Below are 25,784 nucleotides of genomic sequence, written 5' to 3' on the forward strand. Positions count from 1 at the left end.
TGATTGATACTCCCTATCTGACCGTGGACAATTCATTAACTTTCTGAAGCTCAGACTGCCCAACTCTAAAATTGAGACACCCTCTTTAAGTAATTATTTTAAATGTGTTGTATTGTAAATGTACGTGTATTTTTAATACACGGTAAGCCAGTACAACGTAAATCCACTCCTAAGCAGGACTGAACTGTGTCTCCCAAAATTCCTACATTGAAACCCTACTGCATCTGGAGATAATGGGGTAAAGTTAAATGAGGTGATAGGTTTGGCTGTCAATAGGACTGATGTCCTAAGAGGAAGAGCTACCAGGAGCGGAGGCACTGGGAGGAAAGGCCATATGAGGACAGCAAGGAGGCAGCTGTCCACTGTTACCTGGATTATCTAATTTCCAGCTTCCAGAACCTTAAGAAAATAAATATCTGCAGCATTTTGTTACAGCAGCGGGAGCATACTAACATACCAGGTAAGGTATTTAGCACAGAAATAAGCACATTATCAGATGCCCAACAAATGTAACCTTTTTTTTTTTTTTCTCTTAGAAACAAGATTATAACCGCAGTGGTTTGTTAAGGTGGTTTATCTGGACTGAGTGATGGGTTTGTAGTAATGCAGTCATATTTTCTCCTGGTAGCAGCACCAATCAGTGATATACACTGCACTTGTACTATTTCCGGCCAAAGATAAAACACAGCAGTTGCTATACTGCACCAAACTCATGCTCAGGGGAACCAAGAGACAGATGTCAAAAGGGAAAATTGTCCTTGACACCAAGTCCAAAACATCTTGGTGTTTATCCTTGAATATCCCTAATTTTTTTTAATCTGCTATATTTTCTGTATCTCTGCAGGTACTTCATTACTTTCCTACTCTTACTTTTTCTCCCTTTATCTTCCCATTTCAAACAGTGTCTCTAGTTCTGCTACATGTGATCTGACAGGTGCAGATCTCTGGTCACCCTGATACCTGTTGTTTCCTCTTTCTGGACCTTCTGTAAAGTTCTCTCTCCTTAGGTCCAAGCCCCAGGGCTTCACTTATGGGGTAAGTCATTCCAGGATTCGGTACCAGCACAGAAAAATGCTAGTGCCTTAACGTTTTGTCTCCCACGCCCTTCCTAATGGATCCCAACATTTAGGTTTAAGTCAAAGCACAAAGCGGGGTTGGGCCGGGGCGTAGGAGCCGTAGGGGAGGCGCTTTCCCCCACATGGTGCTGGGGGACCAGAGGCCAGGGTGCTGATGATCAGATCATCGGGAAACTCCTCTCGACCTCTCCACCACCCGCACACCGGAATTCAGGCCCACAGGTAGACCGGGAGAGGAAAGACAAACAGAACACAGGACCTCAGGACAAACAGAAGTCCCGGAAAGCCCACCGTAAGTACCTAGCAGTCCCGCCCCCTCATGCCCGCCTCTGTAGGAATCTGGGTTTCTCGCCTCCACCTCCGTAGTTCCCGGAGCCTCCCTCTACATTGTACATCTAAGAGTAAGATGTAGCCTCTTCTTCAGTCTGGGGAAAAGACCAAAGTTTAAGGGGATCCCTGGGTGGCTCAGCGGTTTAGCCCCTGCCTTTGGCCCAGGGCGTGATCCTGGGAGTCCTGGGAGTCCTGGGATCGAGTCCCACATCGGACTCCCTGCATGGAGCCTGCTTCTCCCTCTGCCTGTGTCTCTGCCTCCCTCTCTCTCTCTCTCTTTCTCTATCATGAATAAATAGAATCTTAAAAAAAAAAAAAAAAAAAAAGCCAAAGTTTAGAAACATTTCCTCCCCGGTGAGAAAGAAATAAGGGACCATGGGAAATCTAGCCTCCAGGGTGGAAGGCGTGGTTCACAAGTTCCTTCTGCAAGGAAAATACCTCAAGCTAATGACCGGGCCCTACTCACTCAGATGGTTCCAGTACTTTTGTAAAAATAACAGGAATTTTTTAGAAAATCACAGGCTTCCTTTCTGCCCCTAGTACCATAGTAACATGCTCCGTGTGCCCACTTACTGATGTAATTGGAACCCAGATTCTGCTGTCCTGTTCCTTTTCTGCCTTAGTCCCTTCCAACATCTTAATGTTAAAAAGATAAGGAAGTAGCATCTCAGGCAAACAAACTTGCTCTAACTTGCCCAAACTCAAGCAAATGTATGACCCTAACGTCTTGTTTCCCTTTCCTTTTGGAGGAGAGGGCTATGATGGATTTGGTGACTGAATAACAGCAAAAACTTTTCAGATACTCAAATAACATAATTTTTTTGTTTTCCTGAAATTAGAAGCAATGAGGGAAAGCTGTAAGACTACAGATAAACAGTTTTCAGCTCAGAAAGATGTTTCGGACACTCAGAAACTGGGTAACCAATTGGCAGAAGTGTTTTCTCCAGTTCAACGTGTTTACTAAGTGTTTGTTACACACAGAGGATTCCTCCATCAGGTTGGGGAGGTTAGGTTTGATGATCCCATGGGACCCATGACAATTTTAAGATCCTATAACTGTATGATTTTATCATATCTTGGCTCAAAACTTTTTCACACAAGTGACAAAAACAGTTTCACCACTTTGTAATGTTTGATGTTTAATAATACAAGACAGAGGCGCCTGAGTGGCTTAGTTGGTTAAATGCAACCAACCCTTGATTTTGGCCCAGGTCATGATCTCAGGGTCGTGAGATACAGCCCCAAGTTGGGCTCTATGCTGGGCGTGGACCTGCTTAGGTTTCTCTCCCCTTCTGCCCCTCCCCCCTCAGCTCAGGTGCATGCCCTCTCTCTCTCTCAAAAATAAAATTTAAAATCTTAAAAAAATAATAGACATAATATAGTTTAGTTTATACGCAAAGTGGAAAGTAGTCTGGCTGGGTTCAAATGCTAATTCTGCCACATCTGTGTGACTTGGGGCACTTCAGTTTTTCCCAACTGTAAAATGAGGGTACTACATAAAACCACCTCATAATGCTGTGAGGATTAAATGACATGATCCACATAAAGCACATGATGTTTACAACAAGGTAAGTACTCAATAAACATTAACACCAGTCTTCACGGAAGTTTTCATTCTCTATTAAGTCTTATAGCTGATCTTCAGTTGTTTTCTTTGTTTTTTTTTGTTTTTTTTTTTTTACTTTTACTTATTTACCCATGAGAGACACAAAGAGAGGCAGAGACACAGACAGAGGGAGAAGCAGGCTCCCTGCAAGGAGCCCGAAATGGAGCTTGATCCCAGGACCCCAGGGTCACAACCAGAGCCAAAGGCAGATGCTCAACCACTGAGCCACCCAGGCACCCCTGACCTTCAGTTGTGATTGTTTGTAGGAGACTCCTTAAATGCTACCAGTGAGGCCCTCTGACATTGACATGTTGCATGAAATTGGTGGCTATTTGTCCTGAGGGTGTCATTGTCTCTTTAAGCAACTAGTGGCCTTCAGCAAGAGCTACACAATTCTATAAACTTTCTATTATTTCATTTTCCCCCAAAACCTTCCATAAGCCAGCAGCACATCTCTTTCCACCTATATCCCATCCCAGTTCACCACAGTAAATATCCCACAACTGAACAGCCACCTCACACCAGGAACTACCAGTACTCCACCCACCATCCATGATGGTCCTCACTGCCTCCTGGTTGAGTGGCCAACTCCACAATCTGTTCTTACAGTCAGCATCCTGGGAGCACTCATCACACCAAAGGTCTTAGATCAGATTCCCTCAAGCAGAGCCTGAGAAAGGGATTCAGAGCCATGTGATTTGTTGAGGGAGTGCTTTTCAGGAAAAGTTTTTGGTATTTTGGTGTTTTTAAGTAAATTCTACACCCAATGTGAGGCTTGAACTCATGACCCAAGATTTGGAGTCAAACACTCCCTCAACTGAGCCAGCCAGGTGTCCCTTCAGGAAGAGTCTGTATGGGAGGGAATGAAACAGAACAGAGAAAAGCAAAAACCAAGCATGGATGTAGTCTCAGATATACTCTGGCCTAATCCATAGAGAGAGGATTCTGGAACAGAAGCTGCACTACAGTACCCCGATCCCCCACTAAGACAGACCTAGTGAATCAGCCTTTTGTACCCCGCCCATATCAATCAGCCACTGGCTGGGGGGGTGTGGAGGACAGGTAACTCCTGCAGGCAGCTCCCATCATCTGAAGACAACTTTTCAGAGTCTCTGAAGGGAGAGCTGTGAGCACCCAGCAGCCAAAACTAGGGGATGGGCATGCCAGCTTGGTAAAGGGGATCTTGGGGGATGCCTGGGTGGCTCAGGGGTTGAACGTCTGCCTTTGGCTCAGGGTATGATCCCAGGGTCCTGGGATCAAGTCCCGCATCGGGCTCTCTGCATGGAGCCTGCTTCTCCTCCCTCTTCCTATGTCTCTGCCTCTCTCTCTCTCATGAATAAATATGTAAAATACAGTCAACAAGTATTTATTGTTCATGGCAAGCCCAACAGTCATTTACCATACCAATTCACAAGAAGCACTCTCTCCGTCTCTAGAAAAGAGGCTCAAATTAACTCTCTTATCCATGTCATCATTCCCCCACACCTTCCCTCAAGGCAGCTTCCCTCAAGGCAGGGCTAACCAGAACACACACCCTTCTGCTCCTAATTACAGTTTACTTTCAAATCTAACTCCAATCCAAAGTGACACTTATTCTACACAACATTATCCTATGGAGGAGGTCTACCTCCAGGGCAACTAGGAATTGCTACACATACTGCTTGAGCCAAGATTCCTAATTTAACTTGGTCCAATTCCTTCCATGGACACAGCTGCCCTCATTCTTGTGGGTGAGGGAATGAAAATCAGCCCACACTTTGGCCTGTTTTCTCTTCTCTATTCCCCTATGGTTGCTCTCTCTCCCCCATTCAGATGCAACTGAGCAAAAAAAAATTTTTTTAAGATGTGGCTGACCAACAGCTTCTCTCCTGAATTTACACACTTAATTCTTCTTGCTACTATCCAACTTTGATGCTAGTAGAATCAAATTAAAAACAAGGTAAAGAATGTTTCATGGAGAAGTTAGACTGAATAATGCAACAGGAACGCATACCATCCAGCCTCTAAACCCCAATTTTGCCAGAATATAAATACCTTAAGTCAATTTCTTTTCAAAAGCTTTAATACTCAAGATGGGAACAACAGCTGGAGCATTCTAGTGGCAGGATAATCATTTCGTTTCTAGAAAAGGTTCATTGCTGAGGTACCAAAAGAGATTATCATGCTAAAGAGTTCTCTCTTCCTTTTGCTGTGCTCTTCCCTGAATAAGCTGTCAAACAAGGCAGAAACTACAAATAAAGCTTATTTCTACTGCATTCATGAGGCTTTTCTCAGTGTCAATGTTCTGAGATTTGACCAAAGAATGAGTGCCACCTGAAGGCTCTCCTTCATCCACCATATCCAAAGGTTCTCTCTTGTCTAGGTTCTTAAGCATGAAGATGCTAACAAAAGCATTTCTCGATGGGGAAAGCAAACAGATAGCTATTCATTATGGATTTTCCAGTGTTCCTAAGTTCTAACTGAAAGATTTCAACATATCTGTAGGCTTGATGATTACGTTGGAGAAAATGCTTGACATTGTTATTACATTCATTATAGGAGTAGGGTTTCTCTTAGAAAGGCTTCTCTAAAATTGAGCAAAAGCTGTTCTACAACAGAAACATCTATACACTTACAGTATTTATGGCATCTGTCCTCTCATGACTTCTTAGATGTTTGAAGAGGCTACAACTCCAACTGAAACTCATTCCACATTCTTTACATTGAAAGGGTTTCTCACCAGTATGGATTCTCTGATGTTGATTAAGATGTGACTTCAGAGTGAAGCCTCTGCCACATTCATTACATTGATGGGATTTCACATTGGAGTAGGCTTTTTGATGTTGTTTTATGTGGGAACACTGGCCAACATTTTCTCTACATATATCACATTTATTGGTTTGTTCTGCAGTGTGAGTTCTGTAATGCTGAATAAGGTCTGAACTATAACTAAAGGCTTTGCCACAGATATCACACTTATAAGGCTGCTCTTGCAACTCAATCTTCTTATCTTCAATCACCGTCAGGTTCCAACTATATGCTTCCTCACAAATGCCATTTTTTTCATTCCTCTGACCCATGTGGAGCACCTGATGTTCAATGAGGCTAACATACTGAAAAAATATTTCTCCACATTCATGACACTGATGGGATTTCTCTCTAGAGTGGAGTCTCAGATGCCCCGCAAGGTGGGACCGCCTCCCAAAGCCTTTCCCGCACTCATTACATTTAAAGGGTCTCTCCCCACTGTGCACACTCTGATGCTGAACAAGATGGGACCTCACTCTAAATGCTTTCCCACACAAGTGACAGGTATAGGGTTTCTCACCAGTGTGGACTCGCTGATGCTGAGTCAGATGTACACGCTGATTGTAGCTTTTCCCACATTCATCACACCTAAAGGGTTTCTCCCCTGTGTGTATTCGCTGATGTTGAATCAGATGCGCACTCTGAATAAAGCTTTTTCCACATTCGTTACATTTATGTGGTCTCTCTCCTGTGGATGATTTTTTGTGAACATACGTGACTTCACTGAAATTTATCCTCTTTGAAGAGGGATGTCCTAGCACCTCTTTCACGGGAACTCCCTGCTTTCTATCCAACTTGCCTGGATGTTCATGGGCTTCTCCAAAATCTTGAACTTGAGAAACATTTCTTTGGATTCTTCCTGGTATTTCCACATCTGCTTCTGAAAATTCTGAAATTTTCTTCTTAACATTCAATTTTGTATTCTTACTTCTTTTCTCACTGCCTGAAAGAATAAAGAGGAAGTGCAAATGTCACCAGCTCTTTTATTTTAAGTATTTATTTCAGAGACAAAATGAGCGAGCGAAAGAGAACACATGCACAAGCAGGAGGGGCAGAGGGAGAGGGAGAAGCAGACTCCCCACTGAGTAGGGAGCCCAACATGGGGCTCGATCCCAGGGCCCTGAGATCATGACCCAAGCTGAAAAGAGATGCTCAACAGACTGAGCCACCAAGATGCCCCTGTCACCAGTTTTTCACAGAAGAAAGATAAACTATCAGGAGAAAGGGTAATCAGGTGAAACCACAATGTGATACCAGTTACAAGGGGGGAATGTATGTACATGTCTGACGCCAACAGGAGTGAAAAGAACCTTTGGTATGTGTCCAGTGAAAAAAATGAGATGAAGAGGCTCACTAAGCAGGGTGGTGAGAATGACCGAGGCTAGGCAATCACTAGGAGGAGTACCACACTTCTATTACACAGAAAGGAGAGAGAGGTATTCTAAAATGTGAACATGAATTAGGCAGACAGAATGAGACAAGAACAGAAACACAGCTGGATGGAAACAGCAGACAAGACTGAAGAATGGGAAGCCAAGGACTATAAGGGGGATAGAGCATTGGAAGAATACCTGATTAGGAGCTAGGACAAAAGAGGAATGAGCCAGTGAACACTACTGTTAGGAGGGTGGGTGATATGTCAATCTCTGCTCTCTTGACCCTTAGTTATCACCTGAACTTGTTTCCCAACCAGGGCATCAAATCTGTGAATGCTCACCACCTTTCCTATCTGCTCCTCGCCCCAAACCATCAGCACCACAAGGGGACAAACTGTGGTTCTGTTTACTGCTCTATCCCAAACACCTAGCACTACAGGCTTGAGATAATTATGGCTGGATAATGGCTGGATAAGCACACAAAAGATCCCTCTTCTGATCAAAAAAATAGTGGGGGAAGGTAGATGAGTGTTAACTAGGAAACTAGTTGTAAGAGCAACGCAGAGAAAATAGGAAAGAATAGAGACTCCTTTAAAGCAGTTGCTTCCCAGGTCCAGAGTGCTATTAGATGGCTCACCCCAACGAGGCAGCCACCAAGCAGAAAGGACAGAACTGGCCGAGGAGAAGGCTCAGACCAACCCAGAACTCTAAAGGCCTTGAGAACTTACTAAACTTCTATTTCATAATGAAAAAGGTGATAGTCACTGTTAGTGCAAATGACAAGTAGCTGGGCTTGGGGACATCAATTTAAAAGAATTTAAAAATAAATATTTTAAAGAGTTATATGAAAAATATTACTAAGAGCTTTTAATTTCACAGCATGGTTGATGGTGATCTCATCTTTACATAAGTTTAATGTCACCTGAACAGGAAGAAAAAATAAGTAAACAAACAGGGAAAATTGTTCAACCTTACTAATAACCAAATTAATAAAAATGAATACAGCAAAGATGTCTCTTCTTCCTTCATTTGTTAAAAAAATTTCTGGTCACCGTGGAAGAAATTTAGTAAAACTGATATTCTCATATGTGGTGACTGTTTGAAAAAGCAATTTGGGAATATGTATCAAGACCCATAAAAATGCTTTTGGCCTTTCATCCACTAATCCCACTCCTGGGCATCTATTATAAGGAAATAATCCTAAATATTTTTTTAAAAAGGGGGGGGCACAGGCACAGTTATCAGGACAAAAGAGAAAAAATTAGGAGTTCAACTAAGGAGCAATTAAGTGTTGATGTCTCCACACAATGGCAGGTTGTCAGAAATAACAAACAGGAGGGTCAGACCACACTAGACAACATGTCTAGTACTTAACTGTACCCTCTGAGTATAACTACATAAAAATAAGCTTATGAAAAAAAATAGAATATACTAAATCATAACAGTTTTATTAGTTAGGACAGTGGGATTATGGGTGATTTTTTTTCCTCTTGCTTTCTTTCCTCCAGACTTCCTGTTCTAGTATTATCCTTTTAAAATGTGAATTAGCTAAATTGGAAAAAGGGGAAAGAGGAAAGGAAGCATGTGAGAGCGCCAAAATTCTCAGTTCCTACAACAGAAAGAGATAATGTTTAAAATCAGTGAGTCAGGCAATAGCCATAATTCCTTACAAACAGAGAATTACCAGAATAAATGGTAAGAGAGCTGAAGGGAGGCACCTCTGGGAAGAAGGAAGCTGTGGGGATGGTGGAGAAGCAATAGGTTTTGCTTACTAAACGGACAGGTGAATTAAAGTATAAAGAGTAACAAAATAGGCTGTGACCTCTGCCCCTTAGCTACCATTCCCAGGACCATTCTGTGGCTCTAGGCTGATAAAACCATTTTTGCCTCCATTTATTCTCCAAACACAAACTCCCCATACATACATCTTTGGGACTTTTCTCTGAAGTGGCGCTTCAGGTGCTCAATCAGGTGGGAGTGCCGGCCAAAGTTTTTCCCACACTCCGAACACCCGTAGGGTCTCTCTCCGCTGTGCACACTGTGGTGCTGGACAAGGTGTGAGCTCACGCGGAAGGCCTTTCCACACACTTGACACTTATATGGTTTCTCACCAGTGTGGACTCGCTGATGCTGAGTCAGATGCACTCGCTGGTTGTAGCTTTTCCCACATTCACCACACTTAAAGGGTTTTTCTCCAGTGTGGATACGCCGATGCTGAATGAAGTTTGAGGCTTGAAGGAAAAATTTACCACAATCATTACACTTGTGACCTCTTTCGCCACTTGTGCTTTGCTTACGGTTAGCGTCTGTGATGCTGCCAAGATCTCTTTTCTGGGAAGGGTTCTGCCTTGATTTCCCCACAGCAGGGTTTACCTGCCACCTTTCTACCATGCCGTGAAGGTCACTAACTTCTCCAAACCCTTGACTCTGGGGAACGTTTCTTTCAGTGCTTCCTGCTGTCATCCAGTGAGATTCGGCGTCATCAGAAATCTGCTTTACTACAAGTTCCACATTGTCATTCCCAGATTCATAATCTGAAATAATAGAAGTAAAATGGATTAGCTATTCCCCATACTGGGAGAAACAAAATGACGCAAGGACATAGGCAATCACGAAGCTAACACATGCTAGCACAGCAGGACTTGGGAAAGGCAGCTTTAGGCTTCAGAGAGGGGACAAAGTATTCTCAAGTGGAAACAGACAGTTTGGGGATGAAGAGCTGGCAAGAATGCATCAAACAGATCAAATTGGGAGAGCAGTCCTTCTGTTTAATGACGGTGATACCCTCCTCAGGGGGGTACTTACAGTACCTGTTTGTGCACAGCTGTGCAACATCAAATATTATTTTTTTATATATGATTTTATTTATTTATTCATGAGAAACACAGAGAGAGAGAGAGAAGAAGAGACACAGGCAGAGGGAGAAACAGGCTCCATGCAGGAAGCCTGCCATAGGACTTGATCCCAGAATTCCAGGATCACACCCTGGGCTGAAAGTAGGCCTTAACCACTGAGCCACCCAGGGATCCCCCAGATATTTTTAATAAAACCTGAAAATGGGTTGTGTTGCTAACCCAACCTTCACCTTCTTTTTCCTGTTTATTCATTGCTGGAGAAAAAAGATAATCCTTCCAGCTTTCTTAATCCCAAGAGAATCTGAGTTTGGTATGAATTAGTCTAAAGGAAAAAAAGGGCATTCTCTCTATACCCAGAGAAGAATCTAGTACTGCTAAGAGCTCACTTTAACACCCAATAGTCATTGAAGAATACAGATGCCAGACAGACTGCAATCATCTCCCTGTGACTGGATCAGCAACCTACATTTCACTTGACGCAGACATTTAATATGCTTTGCAGAGACAAATCTTCAATAATTAAAAAATAAGGAATATTATTTTTTACATGCTAGAGAGAGAAACCAGGGCCTGTTGAGAACTTTCTAATAAACTTTTTTTGTAAGCAGAAAAGTGGTTTTCAAATATTACAGAATAACGGTAATGAGAGCTAAATTCGCTGCATGCTCCTGTGGACCAAGCCTTTAAGTGTTTTATGATTTTATGGCATTGAATCCTAACAATGACCTTTTGAGGTAGATACTGTTACTATCCCCCCTCCCCTTTTTGTTGACATAGTAAGAAGTTATAATTCTTATACCGTGAAGAAAACTTGAATTTTAATTTCTTAAAACTTTTTTATTTCTCTTCCTAAAAAGCCATTTTAATAATAGAAACAAACATATAATCAAAAATTTTTTTTTCTCTCCCCCATTTAAGTAGGCAAATAATCTCTGTCATCACAGGACTTTTCTCTTTTATTCACATCTGCTTGTACCCACACATTTTATTCTTATTAGAATTCTCTCCCATTCAACAAGTCAAAAAAGCACATGGTTTTCTTTTTCCAGGGGTGCATTTGAAAAAAAAAAAAAATCAGATTAGCCCAATGCCCTCTTTGGTGCCATTAACAATTGCTTTTCCAGAGAAGGCAATTATACAGGTTGTCACACCAATAGGTTTACTGATTTGCTTTTTCTCTCTTTCCTCACTTCTTTTCCATGTACATGATAAGGTTTCTGTTGATTCTCATGGTTTATTTTTGTATCTGACAGAGGACTGTGCTTCTTGCTCAATGCTCTGCCCAGCTGGTTAGTAATGCAATGGTGAGGAAGCAGGGGAGATAAAAACGCCCAATCAGGCAGATTTGGTGCTTTATACAGATTCAGGCTCTTCACCCTCACTGATGGCCTGTCTGGCATTCTATGTTCCTAAGGTTGGCTCCTCATGCCACTCATTTTTCTTGTCAGCTGTGTCAAATATCTCCACCATGGCTTCCAAGATATTTCACTGTTATTTTAAAATTGCAGTAGTATATGGTATATGCTTTTTTGCAAAACCCTGTGTGTATATAGAATATGTCTAGGGATATAAACCAAAAATTGGTAATAGTCAACAGAAGTCTGAGAATCAGGGTAGGTGACTAAGTTTTCACTTTATACCCATTTGAGTATGTTTTAAAACATATTTGAGTATGTTTTACTATGAGCATGGATGATCTTTTTTTTTTTTAAGATTTTATTTATTCATTCATGAGAGACACACAGAGAGAGAGGAGGCAGAGACACAGGCAGAGGGAGAAGCAGGCTCCAAGCAGGAAGCCTGATGCAGGACTTGATCCCAGGACCCCGGGATCACACCCTGAGCCAAAGGCACACGCTCAACTGCTGAGCCACCCAGGTGTCTCAGATGACCTTTTCAAACCAAAGTTCTCCACTGTATTTGAACCTCTACTCTGCAACCTACTTCATCACCTGCTCATTCTCAAGAGGTGACTGTGTCCTATTTCAGAAAAAGTCAAAGCTCCTTGAACCTCCTACAGCCACAACCAAAAACTTGCTGGCAGCCTTCCTCTGTCATCCTCCCCTCACCTCATGGTGGAAGAGCTGTCTCTCTGGCCAAGGCCAAGCCTTCCTCCTGGACCCTGGATCTCCCCATGCCATCCTATTTTTGAGGGACCACTTTCATCAATGATCTCCTCTTCCTTGCCCTAACATTTTAAACTCCCTCTTTACTAATTCTTTTAAGTAGCACTTAAGTATGCTTAAAACTCTCCCACTGAAAAAGATAACGTACATGGGGGCCTGGGTGGCTTATTCAGTTAAGTATCCAACTCTTGATTTTGGCTCGGGTCATGATCTCAGGGTTGTGAGATCAAGCCCCATGTTGGGTGCCATGATCAGCAGGGAATCTGTTGGGGATTCTCTCTCTCCCTTTGCCCCCCCCCCAATAAAAAGAAAGAAAGAGAGAACGTAGAAAACTATTCATCTAAGCCATGTAGTATTACAATGATAAGCCCTCCTTCTCATTTCCTTAACAATGTTCTTGAAAGTTTATCTTCAATAGCTTTCTCAAATTCCTCTCTTTTGCAATCTTTAAGAAACTGTCTCTTGTTCCCCAATGTCCTAGACATTCCATTGAAATGGCTAGCTCCAACATATATCTATTTTTTAAAATCTCATTTCTGAATCTGATAGATACTTTTAAAACCTTGACCTTCTCAGTCCTGTTAGGAGCACACAGGCATGAAAATAACTTAATGTGGCCTTCTCAGAGAAGTTAAGGGGGCAGAAATCATCAAACATGCTCTTAATGTAGAAGAGTATACTGGAGTTGTAAAGAGCTTGTAATGAACATATAGATTTTTTTTAAAAATCAGAAAGTACAAATTTAACACTGCTTGGAGAACGGTATAAAAAAGAACTGTGCCAAGTTCTGAAAGCCTGAAACCCATTAAGCCTGTAAAATAATTGAAAAAAATAAAAAGATACTACCAGACTCAAATTAGACAAGTGAGGTATTTGAAATTCATTTAAAAAGAGAATGAAAATATTTGCATTACATATAGCATCTGTGCTGCGTAGCTAATCCCTTGAGATGAAACACCCCACCACTTAGATCCCAACAGATAAAGCCACAGAGAGCATGTAGAAGTAAATCAAAGACTAGGAAACACAAATATGTATCACTAGTGTTAAAAGAAATGGAAAATTTCTAAGGATAGAAGTCAACTTTACTTTTTTTTTTTTAAGATGTTATTTATTTATTCATGAGAGACATGGAGAAAGAGGCAAAGACATAGGCAGAGGGAGAAGCAGGCTCCATGCAGGGAGCCCGATGCAAGACTTGATCCCAGGACTCCAGGATCACACCCTGAGCAGAAGGCAGGTGCTCAACCGCTGAGCCACTCAGGGGTCCCTCAATTTTACTTTTTAAATAAAAGCCTGTAAGATGGAATAATGCTTTTCGAAAGAAATTTGGCATGATATAGCTGGCTCAGAGGAGCATGTGACTCTTGATCTCAGGGTTATGGGATAAGCCCTACACTGGGTGTAGAGATTAGTTAAAGAAATAAACTTTTAAAAAAGAGAGATTTGGCATTGTATATGTATTTCAACTAAAGTCTCCCAGAGTGCTTGGTATTTAGTGATTCTTCTAAAAGAATTCATTCAAAAGAAGCTAAAAGCCATAAGCTCCAAAATGTTTGCCATGGTGCTGAGATTTTTAGAATTGCTCTAGGCACATAATCAAATATGAGTTTCCAGGATCATAATTTAGAAACAGGTTCACAATGTCACTTCACGCACAAAATTCAAGAAGGGATAGGACATGTAAAATGTAGATGGCAAGACGAATGTCACAAAACAAGCATCAGTGATCTGAGAATGGTGTTGGGTGAACTAGCTATCCATGCACTGGGGAAAAGGGAGAAACTCTAATAACCACAGTTGACCCTTGAACAACATGCGTTTGAACTGAGCAGGTCTACTTACACACAGATTTCTTTTGATACATATCGTCCCATAAATGCATTTCCTCTTCCTTATGATTTTAATAATACTTTTCTTCAGCTTACTTTCATGTAAGAACACAGTATATGACACATATACAAACTATGTGTTAATCTACTTTATATTACTGGTAGACTTCAGGTGAACAGTAGGCTATGAGTGGTTAAGTTCTGGGGGAGTCAAAAGTTATATACAGACTTTTGACTGCATGGGGGATCGGTGCCCCTAACTCCATGTTGTTCAAGGGTCAAATGTACTCTAACAAACAGTTATTCAGCAAAGTCTGAGATGCTTTCACAAGTGAGAATTAAGAAGTATCCAATTAAGAATTATTCAATTTGTCAAGAAATAAAATACATGAACTACTACAAATCTATTAAAACCCAAGGCTGTTAGTTCTGAGCTCTTTTATCTTAAAGCACTAAAAAGAGAACATTTGCTGGATTGCAAATACTATCCCCCAAGTATTATCAGACTTCAATCATACCCTGATTATGATTGAAATAATCAGAATAAGCTGAATAATTAAAAAAAAGGAATGTCAATTTACTTTTTCACAGAAAAAAAAAAGCAAATTCATGTAATTAAAAAATACATGCTTTTATATAATGTGCCACAAATACTCTTTATAACAAAATTACAATGTCCTAACCCATGCAGATGAAGTAATTCTTACCCATGTAAGTAATACTGTCATAATTCTCCTTCCTGTCATCCCTATAGAGGGACTTCTGGGACTGGTCCAAATGTCCCCATTCCTCCAGGATAAAGGATACAGCCACATCAGCCACATCTTCAATTTTCACCAACTTCTGAAACATGAGATTGCCACTAAATTCCCATTCCCTATGTCCAAATTTGGAGTGAGGGGAGGAAGTGGGAGCATGGAGGAGAAAAACAGAGGGAGGGTCTGTGCTTCAAAGAGGAGAGGGAAGCACTGGGTAGAATGGAAAGCGACATTCAGGTAGGAACCCCAGATGGGCCCAGTTTGCAGTGAGACAGAACTCCTGATGGAGATTCAGGACTAGGGCAGCTACTTGTCCAAGAACAGACATGGGTCCTCACTGCAGGCATGGGATGCCGGCTCACCTGGGACCCAGCCGAGAGAAGTGAGGCTGTCAGCTCCTGGCTGTCCTTCAGGGGGAGGGAAGGAACATGAAGAGCAGGTAGGGCTGAGGGGGGAGAAAAAGAGGTGTAAGTCAGAATATCTCTGCCCAGTTCTGACTGCCATCATGTTCTACTTTCTCTTAAGAATCCACAATGACACCTTGCTGCAGCAAGGCCCAATTTTTCTGCTTGGCTCCCAAGACCCTCTACATGTTATGGCTCCTCCCTCACCTAACTACACTCACTCTTCCCCCAAAAAAATTAGACTCCTTGCTTTGATCAGGCTAATCCCTGCTGACAACCTCAAGACTGTGCCATTCACCTATAAAGGATACAATCTGTTCCACCAAGATCAAATCTAGTCATCTCAAAGAAAAACAGATCCCTCGGCTTCGATGAAGCTGAAGCATTACCAAGAGCCCAGGCTTTTCAAACTTGAATGTACAAACAAATCACCTGGAGGTCTTGGTACAGGGCAGACATGGCTCAGCAATTCTGGGGTGGCCCCCATATTCAGCACCTCTAACAAAGCCAGGTGATTCTGGTGCTGCTCCTAGAGCCACATTTTGATTAGCAAGGTCTTGGTCCACATTCTCTTCCTTTGAGAAGCTACCATGGTTGATTAATAGCCAATTAGTAATGTACTGAGTCTACATTGTGTGTTGTAAGAACAGGCAGATAAGACAATTCTTGACTTCCAAAACCTTCACTGTCTAGTGGGGAGGGCAGACATGTAAGCCTTACTTACTTCCAGCACAGGGTAAGAGTAATATACTTGAAATCCACCCAAGCTCCCAGAGGAGCAGGAAATAGGGGCACCTACAGAGTGGAGAAAGGGAGGTGGGAGCATCAGGAAAGTCTTTCCACAGGAAGTGACTCTAGTTAAAGTAGGGGTGGGATGGTCTTGGGGGGATGGGGGTGCTTTCTGAGTAGACTGAATTGCATGTGCAATGCCTGGAGGGTCTCATCTCTAGATGTTGGTGACCTTCTGACCCCTTGCTGTGAACTTTGCTTGTCCTTTTGTCTGAGATTGACAGTCCATACAATCTGTCTATATATGCCCTAATTTGGACGGATCCACCCGGCATTAATCTTTAAGCTGACATTTTATTCTTTTTTTAAGATTTTATTTATTTATTCATGACAGATACAGAGATAGGAAAAGAAGCAGAGACACAGGCAGAGGGAGAAGCAGGCTCCATGCAAGGAGCCAGATGTGGGATTCGATCCTGAGCCTCCAGGATCACGCCCTGGGCCAAAGGCAGGCGCTAAACCGCTGAGCCACCCAGGGATCCTTTTAAGCTGACAGTTTAGATGTTGCTATGGTTTCCCTGGTCCTAAAAATGTTATGTCGTTATACAGCTTGCTTCTGACCAAGGACTAGGAAGTAATCAGCAATGACACAAAAATGGAGGAGATAATGCTTAGAGATTAAAACCAGAAACAGACATGGCAGTTTGAAACAAGGAGTGTGGCTACAGAGCCAAAACGGGACTCGAAGAAACGGAAGAATGTACTCTTTACTTAAACAGTAATTTTGATTTTGAGTATAGACTACATTCCAATTACAAATGGAATAATTATAGGAATTACATTCCAGATAACTGCACTTATTTTATGATGTTCCTAAAAAACCTTTTGTTTCTTTAGCTTTTCAGCAAACGGTTTTGCCCCTCTCATGCTGAAATTAGAAAACCAGCCCTCGGTGCTAACAAAGGCACAAGGAATGCAGCCTTCCTCAGTGTGTAGAAATAAAAAACCCAAACAAACACAAAACAAACCTTGTAATTTTATTGGAATAAAGAAATTGGCTGGGTCTACCTAACAGGGCAGAGGAGAGAAGCAGCACCTAGGGACAGAGGGACAGAGCAGCCTGGTGTGATGAGACTCTGGCAGTGGAGGGACAGGAGCCTGCACCTAGGAGGCTTGGTAGAAAAGCAAAACCAGCAAAGCTCAGAATGAGGAGGTAAAAGTATAAACGTCGAGCTGGACTGTTGCGGTCAGAATCCCAGCTCTATCACTAACAGCTCTGTGACCTTGCATGAATAACCTAATCTGACTAGGCCTCAGCTTCTTTTTTTTTTTTTAAGATTTTATTTATTTATGAGAGAGAGAAAGAGAGGCAGAGACACAGGCAGAGGGAGAAGCAGGCTCCACACAGGGAACCCGACATAGGACTCTATCCCAGTTCTCTAGGATCACGCCCTGGGCTGGAGGCGGTGTTAAACCGCTGAGCCACCCGGGCTGCCCTAGCCCTCAGCTTCTTAATTTCTAACATGAGGATAACAATGGTACCTGTTCCATTCAGTCCAGTGTGGGCATTTACCCTTGCTATGCCAACTAAGTGTATTAGACATGATTTGGGGTTTGGGATTTCTTTTTTGAACAGTTTTAACTATTTTTAAAGACTAAGATTACATTACATTCTTACATTAAAGAATAAGATTACTCTTATTCCTTTAGAGGTCTTCTGAAGAACAAAAGAAAAGTTTACCTTAATATTATTAAAAAATACAGTGCAACTCATTGTTTCATAATTTCTATATGATCTACTGGGCTCTTCTACACATCTAGGGTACATTTTGAGATCTGAATGATCTTATTTTTCCTCTATCATAAAACATTTTTCTAATTCCTCATCCTAAGAATTACCACGTTTACTAATCATTATGCATTAATTATTACCAGTGATAGCATACAAAATAATGAGAAAATGGAGAATACTCAGGATGATGTAAGAGCAAAATAAATCATCATTCTTCACTAGTCACCAAGTATTAAATTCACTGCCCAGAGTTTTGCATCATCTTCAAGAAGGTTCAAGACTGTTGACTCCTGCTTTTAGCTGTGAATTCAGAATTTTTCATTTTCCACCCATATCAGCAAAAGAGAAGAAAATCTGCAGCAAAAACACTACCACTAGATGAGTTAAGAAAATGATATGAAGAGACAGAGCAGTGCACTCTCCACGATAATGATAAAACTGAGCCCATAGGGCAACTCTTTGAAGAAGTCTACAAATATTACCAGAGTTAAATTTTCTCAAACATAAGAATCAACGAGAAACACTCTATTTCTTTTTTTTTTTTTTAAGATTTTATTTATTTATTCATGACAGACACAGAAAGAGAGAGGCAGAGACACAGGCAGAGGGAGAAGCAGGCTCCATGCAGGTAGCCTGACATGGGACTTGATCCCGGGTCTCCAGGGTCACACCCTGGGCTGAAGGCGGCGCTAAACCGCTGGGCCACTGGGGCTACCAGAAACACTCTATTTCTAATTTCCAAAAGGAAATATGAAATTCTCATCTACTGAATTATTCAACAGGAAGGACTTCATCAGGCAAGATTCTGCAACCAGATTCTGGATCATCTCATTTTGCAAAAGGACAGTATTCATTTTTCTAAAGGGAAAAGGGGCATACTGTGTGACGGTATTCTTTCCTTTTTTATGATGTTTGTTATCAAAATGTACTTGATATAAAGAGGTTTAGTTCTTATTAAAATTTCCTTGAGAATTATTTTTTTATTATCCTTTGATTCTTCTGTAAACTATTCATAAAATGACATATGTAAAAATAATATATAAAAATAATCTAATAATAATATTAACAAATAAAGTAAAATTATGTATATACATAAAATAAAAGGGATCTCTTGGCCCCAGATGGTAAGCAGTGAAGACTATTTTTTCTGGTACACTGAGGGTTTAATGAGTTGCTACAAGCAAAGCACTGGGAACACTTGCTGATACCCAGTAAACTCTATAAAAGCAACAGTTGCTGCTGCTCCCACTTTGGTCACTATTATCCCAGTGAAAGGAAATCTGGAAAAGATAGGAGCCATGGAACATGTGAAGTGAAAGGCCTGACCTCTAAGGAGAGCCTAGAAGAAAAAGCCTGGGGCCAAACCTGAAACCCAGGCTCATGATACCTTCTGCATAGTTCTGAAATCAAAGGCCTTCCTCTCATTAAGTTAGACACTGAACTAATTTGATAACAAAATCTGACCAGAACTGATGTGAAGTTATTTAAAAACCTTTATTTAATCCACTTACTATAAACCTGTATACATTTCATTGCTGAAATATTAACATGTGGAGTCCCACTTCAAATCCTGATGGTACTGTAATGTATGATACATATAAATCATATTCCCTTACTAAATCTGAAAATGCTGAATCCTACAATATACCTGACAGCAAGAGTTTCTGATTAGGGTTATAGACCTATGGATATTTACCCATCCTAAATAAGATACTCAGCAGTTCACTTTTTTCCCTTCATGTGTCTAATTAATACAAGTTAATAAAATTGAGAGGGGGGGCGGGGAGGAGAGAAAGAGAGAACAATCACTTTAAAGGTCACTGTGAAGCATTGCTTGAAATAGTGAGCGGTCAGAAATGAATGTAATGAGGAACTGGAGAGCTGTTCTTACACAAGCAGTAAGAAAACAAAATCAGTGAGATGGAGCCAGAAAACTGTCATAAAACAAGCACGACACTTTTGTAAAAGACTTCTGTAGATCTTCTGACAATGCCTGTACTTAGAGCTGTCATCACCATTACAATTCGAACAGAACTGCAGTACATGGCCTCACCATCCTACCAGCTGACCTCTCTCTGAATGCCAGGGACTCAATTCCAGGTCCCCAGCCCTTTCCAAGCTCCCGATCCTGCTGACTGCAGGAGGCTGCCCCACCCAAAGTCTCTCTCACACAGATACCGCTTACCCACACAGCCAGGGTGCCCACTCTCTAGCCACATCTGTTCCAATGAATCACACGTCCTCACCATTTTCATCCAGGATATGAGGCTTCTGTGGCTCCTGTTCAGACTGGGGCTCCACGGACAGTAGCTGGTGGCTGAGGGACTCCTGCACAACTCCAGGTGGCACCATCTTCTGAGGAAGCACTTCAGGACACACCACGATCTAACAAGCACAACCACACCAATCAGCACACTGCAGAGGGGGCTATGGAAGAATCCAGTAAATTCACATTCTTCTTCCATTCACTCTTTTTGCCAAATATTTTATGTGCATCTACAATGAGCCAGACACACTTAACTCCACAGTGGCTTAACAAACCCAGTTTATCTCTAGGTGAAGATGAATTCCATTAAACATATCCACCCACAGATAAATACATAATTACAAACCATTATATGTTAGAAAGGAGAAGAAAGTAGTGTCTTAAGACAGAACAGATGAGACCTACTTTAGAGAGAGTGGTCAAGGCAGGCTTTTCTGAGAAGTGTCACTTAAAGTAAACACCTAAGGGGCAAAGAAGTCTGCCAGGGGAAAAGCAAGAAGTGTCCAGGCAGAGAGAATGACATAAGCAAAGATCCTCAGGCAACAAAGAAGGGTCTGATACAGTTGAAGAACTGTAAGAAGGCCAGGGTGGGTCAAGTTTAGAGGGGAAAAGTGAGAAGCGGAATTTGGAAAGGTCAATACAGGACTCAGAAAGCCACACTCGGTTCCTTGGTGGACCCTGTTCAAGTAGGACAGATATCAAGACCAGAGCTAGTTCCAGTCCGACATGCTAAGTACCCCCATCTTTCTTTCCCTCGGCCCTAGAGGACACACAATTACTCCACCACAACCAGTCTCCACAATTTGTCTTTTCTGGAAGGTACTGGCTCAGCAGCATCCTAGCAGGTAATAAGATCCTGCCTTGAGACAGAACTACCAACCCCCCACCTTCCCCTCCCAAAGATTTCAAAGCACTTAAAATGTTAACCCTCTTAGCACTGGCAAAATGTGATACAGGAGTTACATTAACAGGCAGCTGCCAAACAGTTGGGACAAAGATCATTCTGCATGGAAGTTTGTGTCCTTGTAGACCCACTCAGGGTAAGAGCTAAAATGATGCCAAGTATGTCAAAGAGCATGTCAGCACAAAAGAATCAAAGCAGCCTCTGAGGTCTCCTGACACTCGGATGGAGAAACAAAGGAGGAGAGGTAAAGGATAAAGCCTGGGAAAAGGTCTTCCAGAGACAAGAACTGCCTGGAGATAAAGCTGAGGGGATCTAGATGGCAGGCAGAGAGAAAGGCAAGGCGACCGGTGGAGGCCCTTGAGAAAATCCCCTCTATGGGCCTCAGACCCCTGACTACCACTAAGAAATATTATTTGTCTCTTCCAAAGGCGGCTGCATATCACAATGAGAGAGGGAAATGTACATATTGGACATAAGTCCTCTGTTTAAAAAATCCTTTCTGTCTTTAACTGTACTTTCGAGGGCAGCCCCGGTGGCGCAGTAGTTTGGCGCTGCCTGCAGCCTGCGGTGTGATCCTGGAGACGGGGGAGTGAGTCCCACGTCAGGCTCCTTGCATGGAGCCTGCTTCTCCCTCTCCCTCTGCCTCTCTCTCCGTGTCTGTGAATAAATAAATATCTTTAAAAAAATGAATGAATGAATGAATGAATGAATGAAGGAGATGTTATCATGAACCTCTACTTTTTGTCCTGACAGAAACAGAAAGGTTCAAACATTCCCATCTGGAAGACAATCATTCAGTATAGCCAAGGGTCAGTAGAAATTCCCTCTGCTGCCTACTTGCCTCATGAAATGAGCTAAACCAGCTGAAGATGAGGATGTTCTGGAATGTCAAAGTACCTCTTACCCAGAGATGAAGAATAATGAGACTGGGACCTTACAATGAAGGGCAATGGCTCTCAAGACTGAGGGAGGGGCACTTGGGTGGCTCAGTCGGTTAAGTCTGATTTTGGCTCAGGTCATGATCTCAGGGTCCTGGGACGGAACCTGATGTCAGGCTCCCCGCTGGGGTGTTGTGTGTGGAGTTTGCTTGTCCCTCCCTCTCCCCTGCTCACGCTCTCTCTTTCCCAAATAAATAAATAAAATCTAAAAAAAAAAAAAGAAAAAGAATCAGGGAAATTCTCTAACTAGCTTCAAACTCTTGTGACCTAAGGTCTCCCAATTTTTGCTTCTTTGCTCAAAAAAAAAAAAATTAAAGCTTAAGGAGAATGTGACCCTAGCAACAAGAAGGCAGAAGGTCAGATTATAAATGACTAAGAAAAGACAAGAAGATGTAACAACGGAAACATACCAATCCTCTCTAAATTAATACATGATATACTGCAACACCCGTCCCCCCAAAAAACCAACAGGATTTTTGAAGTGGTGAAAACTAAACTAAGTAATTCTAAAGTTTGTAAGAAACTTTTTAAGAAAAAAGAAAATGTCAGAAATTTGGAAAGGGAAAAGGTAACCCTATCAAACACTGAAAACACTTTACAGAGCTCAAGTAAATAAAATAATGATACAGGAACAAATAATAAGATCAATAGAAAAGAATTAAAAGACCATAAATACATGTAGAAATTAATAAAGATGGTATTTTAATCAGAGAGGGGGAAAAAGGATTATTATACAAGTTGGGGCAACTGGAAAGACATCTGACTTTTATAAAAAGTCATAACTATATCAAACACCATGCACCAAAATAATACTAAGAAAGAAAGAACGAACGAACGAACGAAAGAAAGAAAAGAGTATTAGAAAATTTTCTTATAATATTGTAGTGGAGAAGGCCTAAGTATGACACAAAATCCAGAAACTATAAATTAAAAGATATAAATGGACTACATAAAAATCAAAAACCTTACAAAACAGAAATCTCCATAAACAAAGACAACAAAGTGGAAAAATAAACTTGCAACTCAGACGACAGACACAGTGCTTTTTTCAAATAGTTAAATAACATAAACAGATAATTCACAAAAAAAGGTACACACATAGGGTGCCTGGCTGGCTCAGTCAGTGGACTGACTCTCAATCTCAGGGTTGTGAGTTCAAGCCCCACATGAGGTATAGAGTTTACTTTAAAAAAGGGAATACACATATAACCCTTTAACATATATACTGTGGCCAAACTCACTCAATATGAGAAATGCATACTAAAAGAGCACAGAAGTGCAATATTGCATCTTTCAGATAAGCAATAATAAAACGTTGAATAACATCACATTATCAGACTGTGAGCAAAAAATTTCTCTTGTGCCCTTCAGTTGGGAATAAAAACTGGTATAAACTCTACTAAGGGCACTCTGTCAACAGCTGTCAAAATTACAAATGCATATGGCCTCTGAGTCAACAATCTGACTTCTTCTAAACATTTACTCTATAATTAATGATGAATGTAAAAGACAGTCATTGTGGCAAAGTATGTTACAGTAAAAGCTCAGAAACAATCTAAAGGAATAACTTAAATGGCTTTCAACAGGAATTAAACTATGTACTCCACCCCCTCGATGGAATATAACGCAGTTTCAGAGAGTGAGGCAACGTTGTTTGCAGTGATGTAGAACAAACCAAGATACAAGAAAAAAGCAAGAGGCAAAAGCACACAATGATTTAAAAACAATTGTGTTTTTTAAAAGCATGTCATCTACACGAATGCTTATATATACAGAAGAAAGTCTATCTCTAAGGACATACAGGGATCAGGTGACAGTGGCTGCCTCTTTAGAGAACCAGGCAGCCGGAAAGTTAGGGTTGGGAGGAAACTTACTTTTCATAAAAACCTTATGCACCTTTTGAATTTTGTATCATGTCATTCAAAAAATAGATACAGTAATTTTAAAAATAAATAAAATCGCTGACTGTCTTCTCCAGGTTAACACACTGGATACTGCTTCTCTTTGCTGGAGTGGCAGGAAATCTCCACAGTGTACCTAATCCCAGGAGAACAAAAGAATATGGATGAAGCACCTGAGCGCGAAAGATATCACCCCTGCTCAGCAGCACCTGCCTCTCTTCCTCTCTTCCTCATTGCTCTAACATCTCCCCTTTCGCTCACCTGTTGTCTGCGTTCCTCTAGTTCTCTCTGTATATTTTCTACCACAGCCACAGCCTCTTCTCCACTTTCTGGGTGATGTTCTCTCACCCAGGTCTGGAACTCTTCAGGCAGGATGGTCAGGAACTGCTCCAGCACCAGCAGCTCCAGGATCTGTTCCTTGGTGTGCAACTCGGGCCTCAGCCACTCGCAACAGAGCACCCGGAGCTGGCTCAGGGCCTCCCGGGGCCCTGATGCCTCATGGTACTGGAAGTGCCTGAAGCGCTGGTAAAAAGTCTCAAACACTGGAGGGTTGTACTCCTGCATCCATGTGCAGTCTTCTTCTTCCACCTTCACTATTAGGAGGTCTTCTTGCTCCTGTGAAGTCTCAGTTGGAGGGTCTAAGTCTATAACTTCCCCAGACTCTGTCATTATCATTCCAACTCAGAGGGCTATCTCTCCAGGTTAGCTGCGTGACACAGATCAAATCTGTTTTCTGCTCTTTAAGATCTTCTGAAGGACACTTCCATTAGTGTGCAACCTACTGATACATTGGAAATCATTATTAGCAAAGAGGTGACAAAGAAGTCATCTATACTAAAGATGACCAATCAACAGAGTAATTTACTTTAAAATACAGACTACAAGACAGCCATCACTCCACCCATAGAACTACTAACAGAGAAAATTTCCAACATTTTAAGAAATGTAAAGAACAATAAAAATCTGACATCAGGCCTAACAGAACACAATTTTAACGATGAAAAACATTAAATTTCATATAAATAATTGGGCAAGACTTACTAACTAGTCCAGACGCAGTGTCTGCTTTTCTCTACCACAAGTCAAAACAGGAGTGAAAAACATTACAATGGTCAAAACGGGTCCTGTCCTTCATGCCACAAGAGCATGCCAGACCAAAAAGACACTTCATTGGTCCCGAAGAGAAGCACAGTTATAAGTACAGATTTGGACCTGGATTCTTCAGAATCTCCCCTGACCCCATAGCCACGGAAACCCGGCTGGTCAAGGTTAGGGACAGGATTCTCCTCTGGACACAAAGCGCATCCTCCTTCCTCCAGGCACCTGTCCCGGGGAGCTCTCCTGGAAGACCAAGTTCCCGCAGGCAAGCTTGGGAAGATAGGTTTCTTTCCACAAACCGAGAGAAAACCCGAAACCGACACTTCGCAACACTTCCTTGCCGGAAGTAAGCAAGTGCAAGCTTTCCCTGTCCAACGGGGTCGAGCCATCAATCCCACCGCCGAGAGTACTTCCGAGTCCTCTCTAGGAATCCCGGAGGTCCTCGCCTCGCAGCGGGCGGGAGCTGCCCGCCCAGACACCGCCCCGGAGGGGCTGTGGGCCAATCAGCGGGGAGTTGGGGCGCCTCCGACCCGGCCATTCCCCGCCCACCGAGCCGCAGGTTCTGCGTCACTACAGCAGGGGAGGAAACGGAGCCCGCTTCTACCCACCCTAACTCAAAAGCCATTTAAACAGCCCGGGCTCCACCCCTTTTCTTGGAGTGGGAGCAGGGGACCGGGCCTTGGCTGTCCCGAGTGGTTGCCAAGGCAACAGCTGCTACTGTCTGATTGGCCGTGGAACTTGGGCTCCCCCACCCTCAACGCTCTGCGCCCCACTTCGAAGTAGGTTCGTCCCTTACCGAGAGCCCGCAACCCTAATTTCTGTTTAAGTCCTTCGTTTTCTTCACCTGAACCCTTGCCCCTCCCCACACGTCTCCAGACACACCCACCTTTTCACCACCGCATAGCTTACCCGGCCCGAAACCTTCAACGTCAGACGCGGAGTCGGAGGAGCCTACAAGTCCCAGGAAGCCTCGCGCGGGCCACGCCCGCCAACCAGTAGGGCCGCG

The 25,784-nt window shown here is 42.2% G+C and overlaps 1 protein-coding gene across 12 annotated transcripts; it reads right to left on the reverse strand.

Annotated features, from left to right (window-relative positions):
- Nucleotides 1–5,056: 5,056 nt before the first annotated feature.
- ZKSCAN5 (zinc finger with KRAB and SCAN domains 5) lies at nt 5,057–25,766 on the reverse strand. Of its 12 annotated transcripts, none has more exons than XM_038539359.1 (7): nt 25,688–25,766; nt 23,942–24,458; nt 19,918–20,056; nt 15,109–15,191; nt 14,696–14,831; nt 9,101–9,709; nt 5,057–6,742 (listed from the first exon to the last, which is right to left on the reverse strand). In XM_038539359.1, exons 2-7 carry the CDS (start codon nt 24,353–24,355, stop codon nt 5,616–5,618), a joined length of 2,508 nt encoding a protein of 835 aa, XP_038395287.1. In that variant the 5' UTR covers nt 24,356–24,458; nt 25,688–25,766; the 3' UTR covers nt 5,057–5,615. The 12 variants fall into 12 exon arrangements, with proteins under 12 accessions (XP_038395287.1, XP_038395285.1, XP_038395288.1 ...); XM_038539357.1 differs by having other exon boundaries at nt 25,665–25,763; XM_038539360.1 differs by having other exon boundaries at nt 23,942–24,461; nt 25,688–25,751.
- Nucleotides 25,767–25,784: the final 18 nt, after the last annotated feature.

Source organism: Canis lupus, chromosome 6 (assembly GCF_011100685.1).
Source record: "Canis lupus familiaris isolate Mischka breed German Shepherd chromosome 6, alternate assembly UU_Cfam_GSD_1.0, whole genome shotgun sequence".
NCBI classification, from domain to species: domain Eukaryota; kingdom Metazoa; phylum Chordata; class Mammalia; order Carnivora; family Canidae; genus Canis; species Canis lupus.

What these genes read in the sequence shown, in the direction of transcription:
- ZKSCAN5 (XM_038539359.1), bottom strand. Translation starts at nt 24,355, where the DNA reads ATGATAATGACAGAGTCTGGGGAAGTTATAGACTTAGACCCTCCAACT. An exon ending in TCATATCCTGGATGAAAATG is followed by an intron (nt 15,192 to 19,917) that starts GTGAGGACGTGT and finishes CTCCCCCCTCAG; the next exon opens with CCCTACCTGCTCTTCATGTT. An exon ending in CAGAGAAAAGTCCCAAAGAT is followed by an intron (nt 6,743 to 9,100) that starts GTATGTATGGGG and finishes TTATTCTTTCAG; the next exon opens with GCAGTGAGAAAAGAAGTAAG.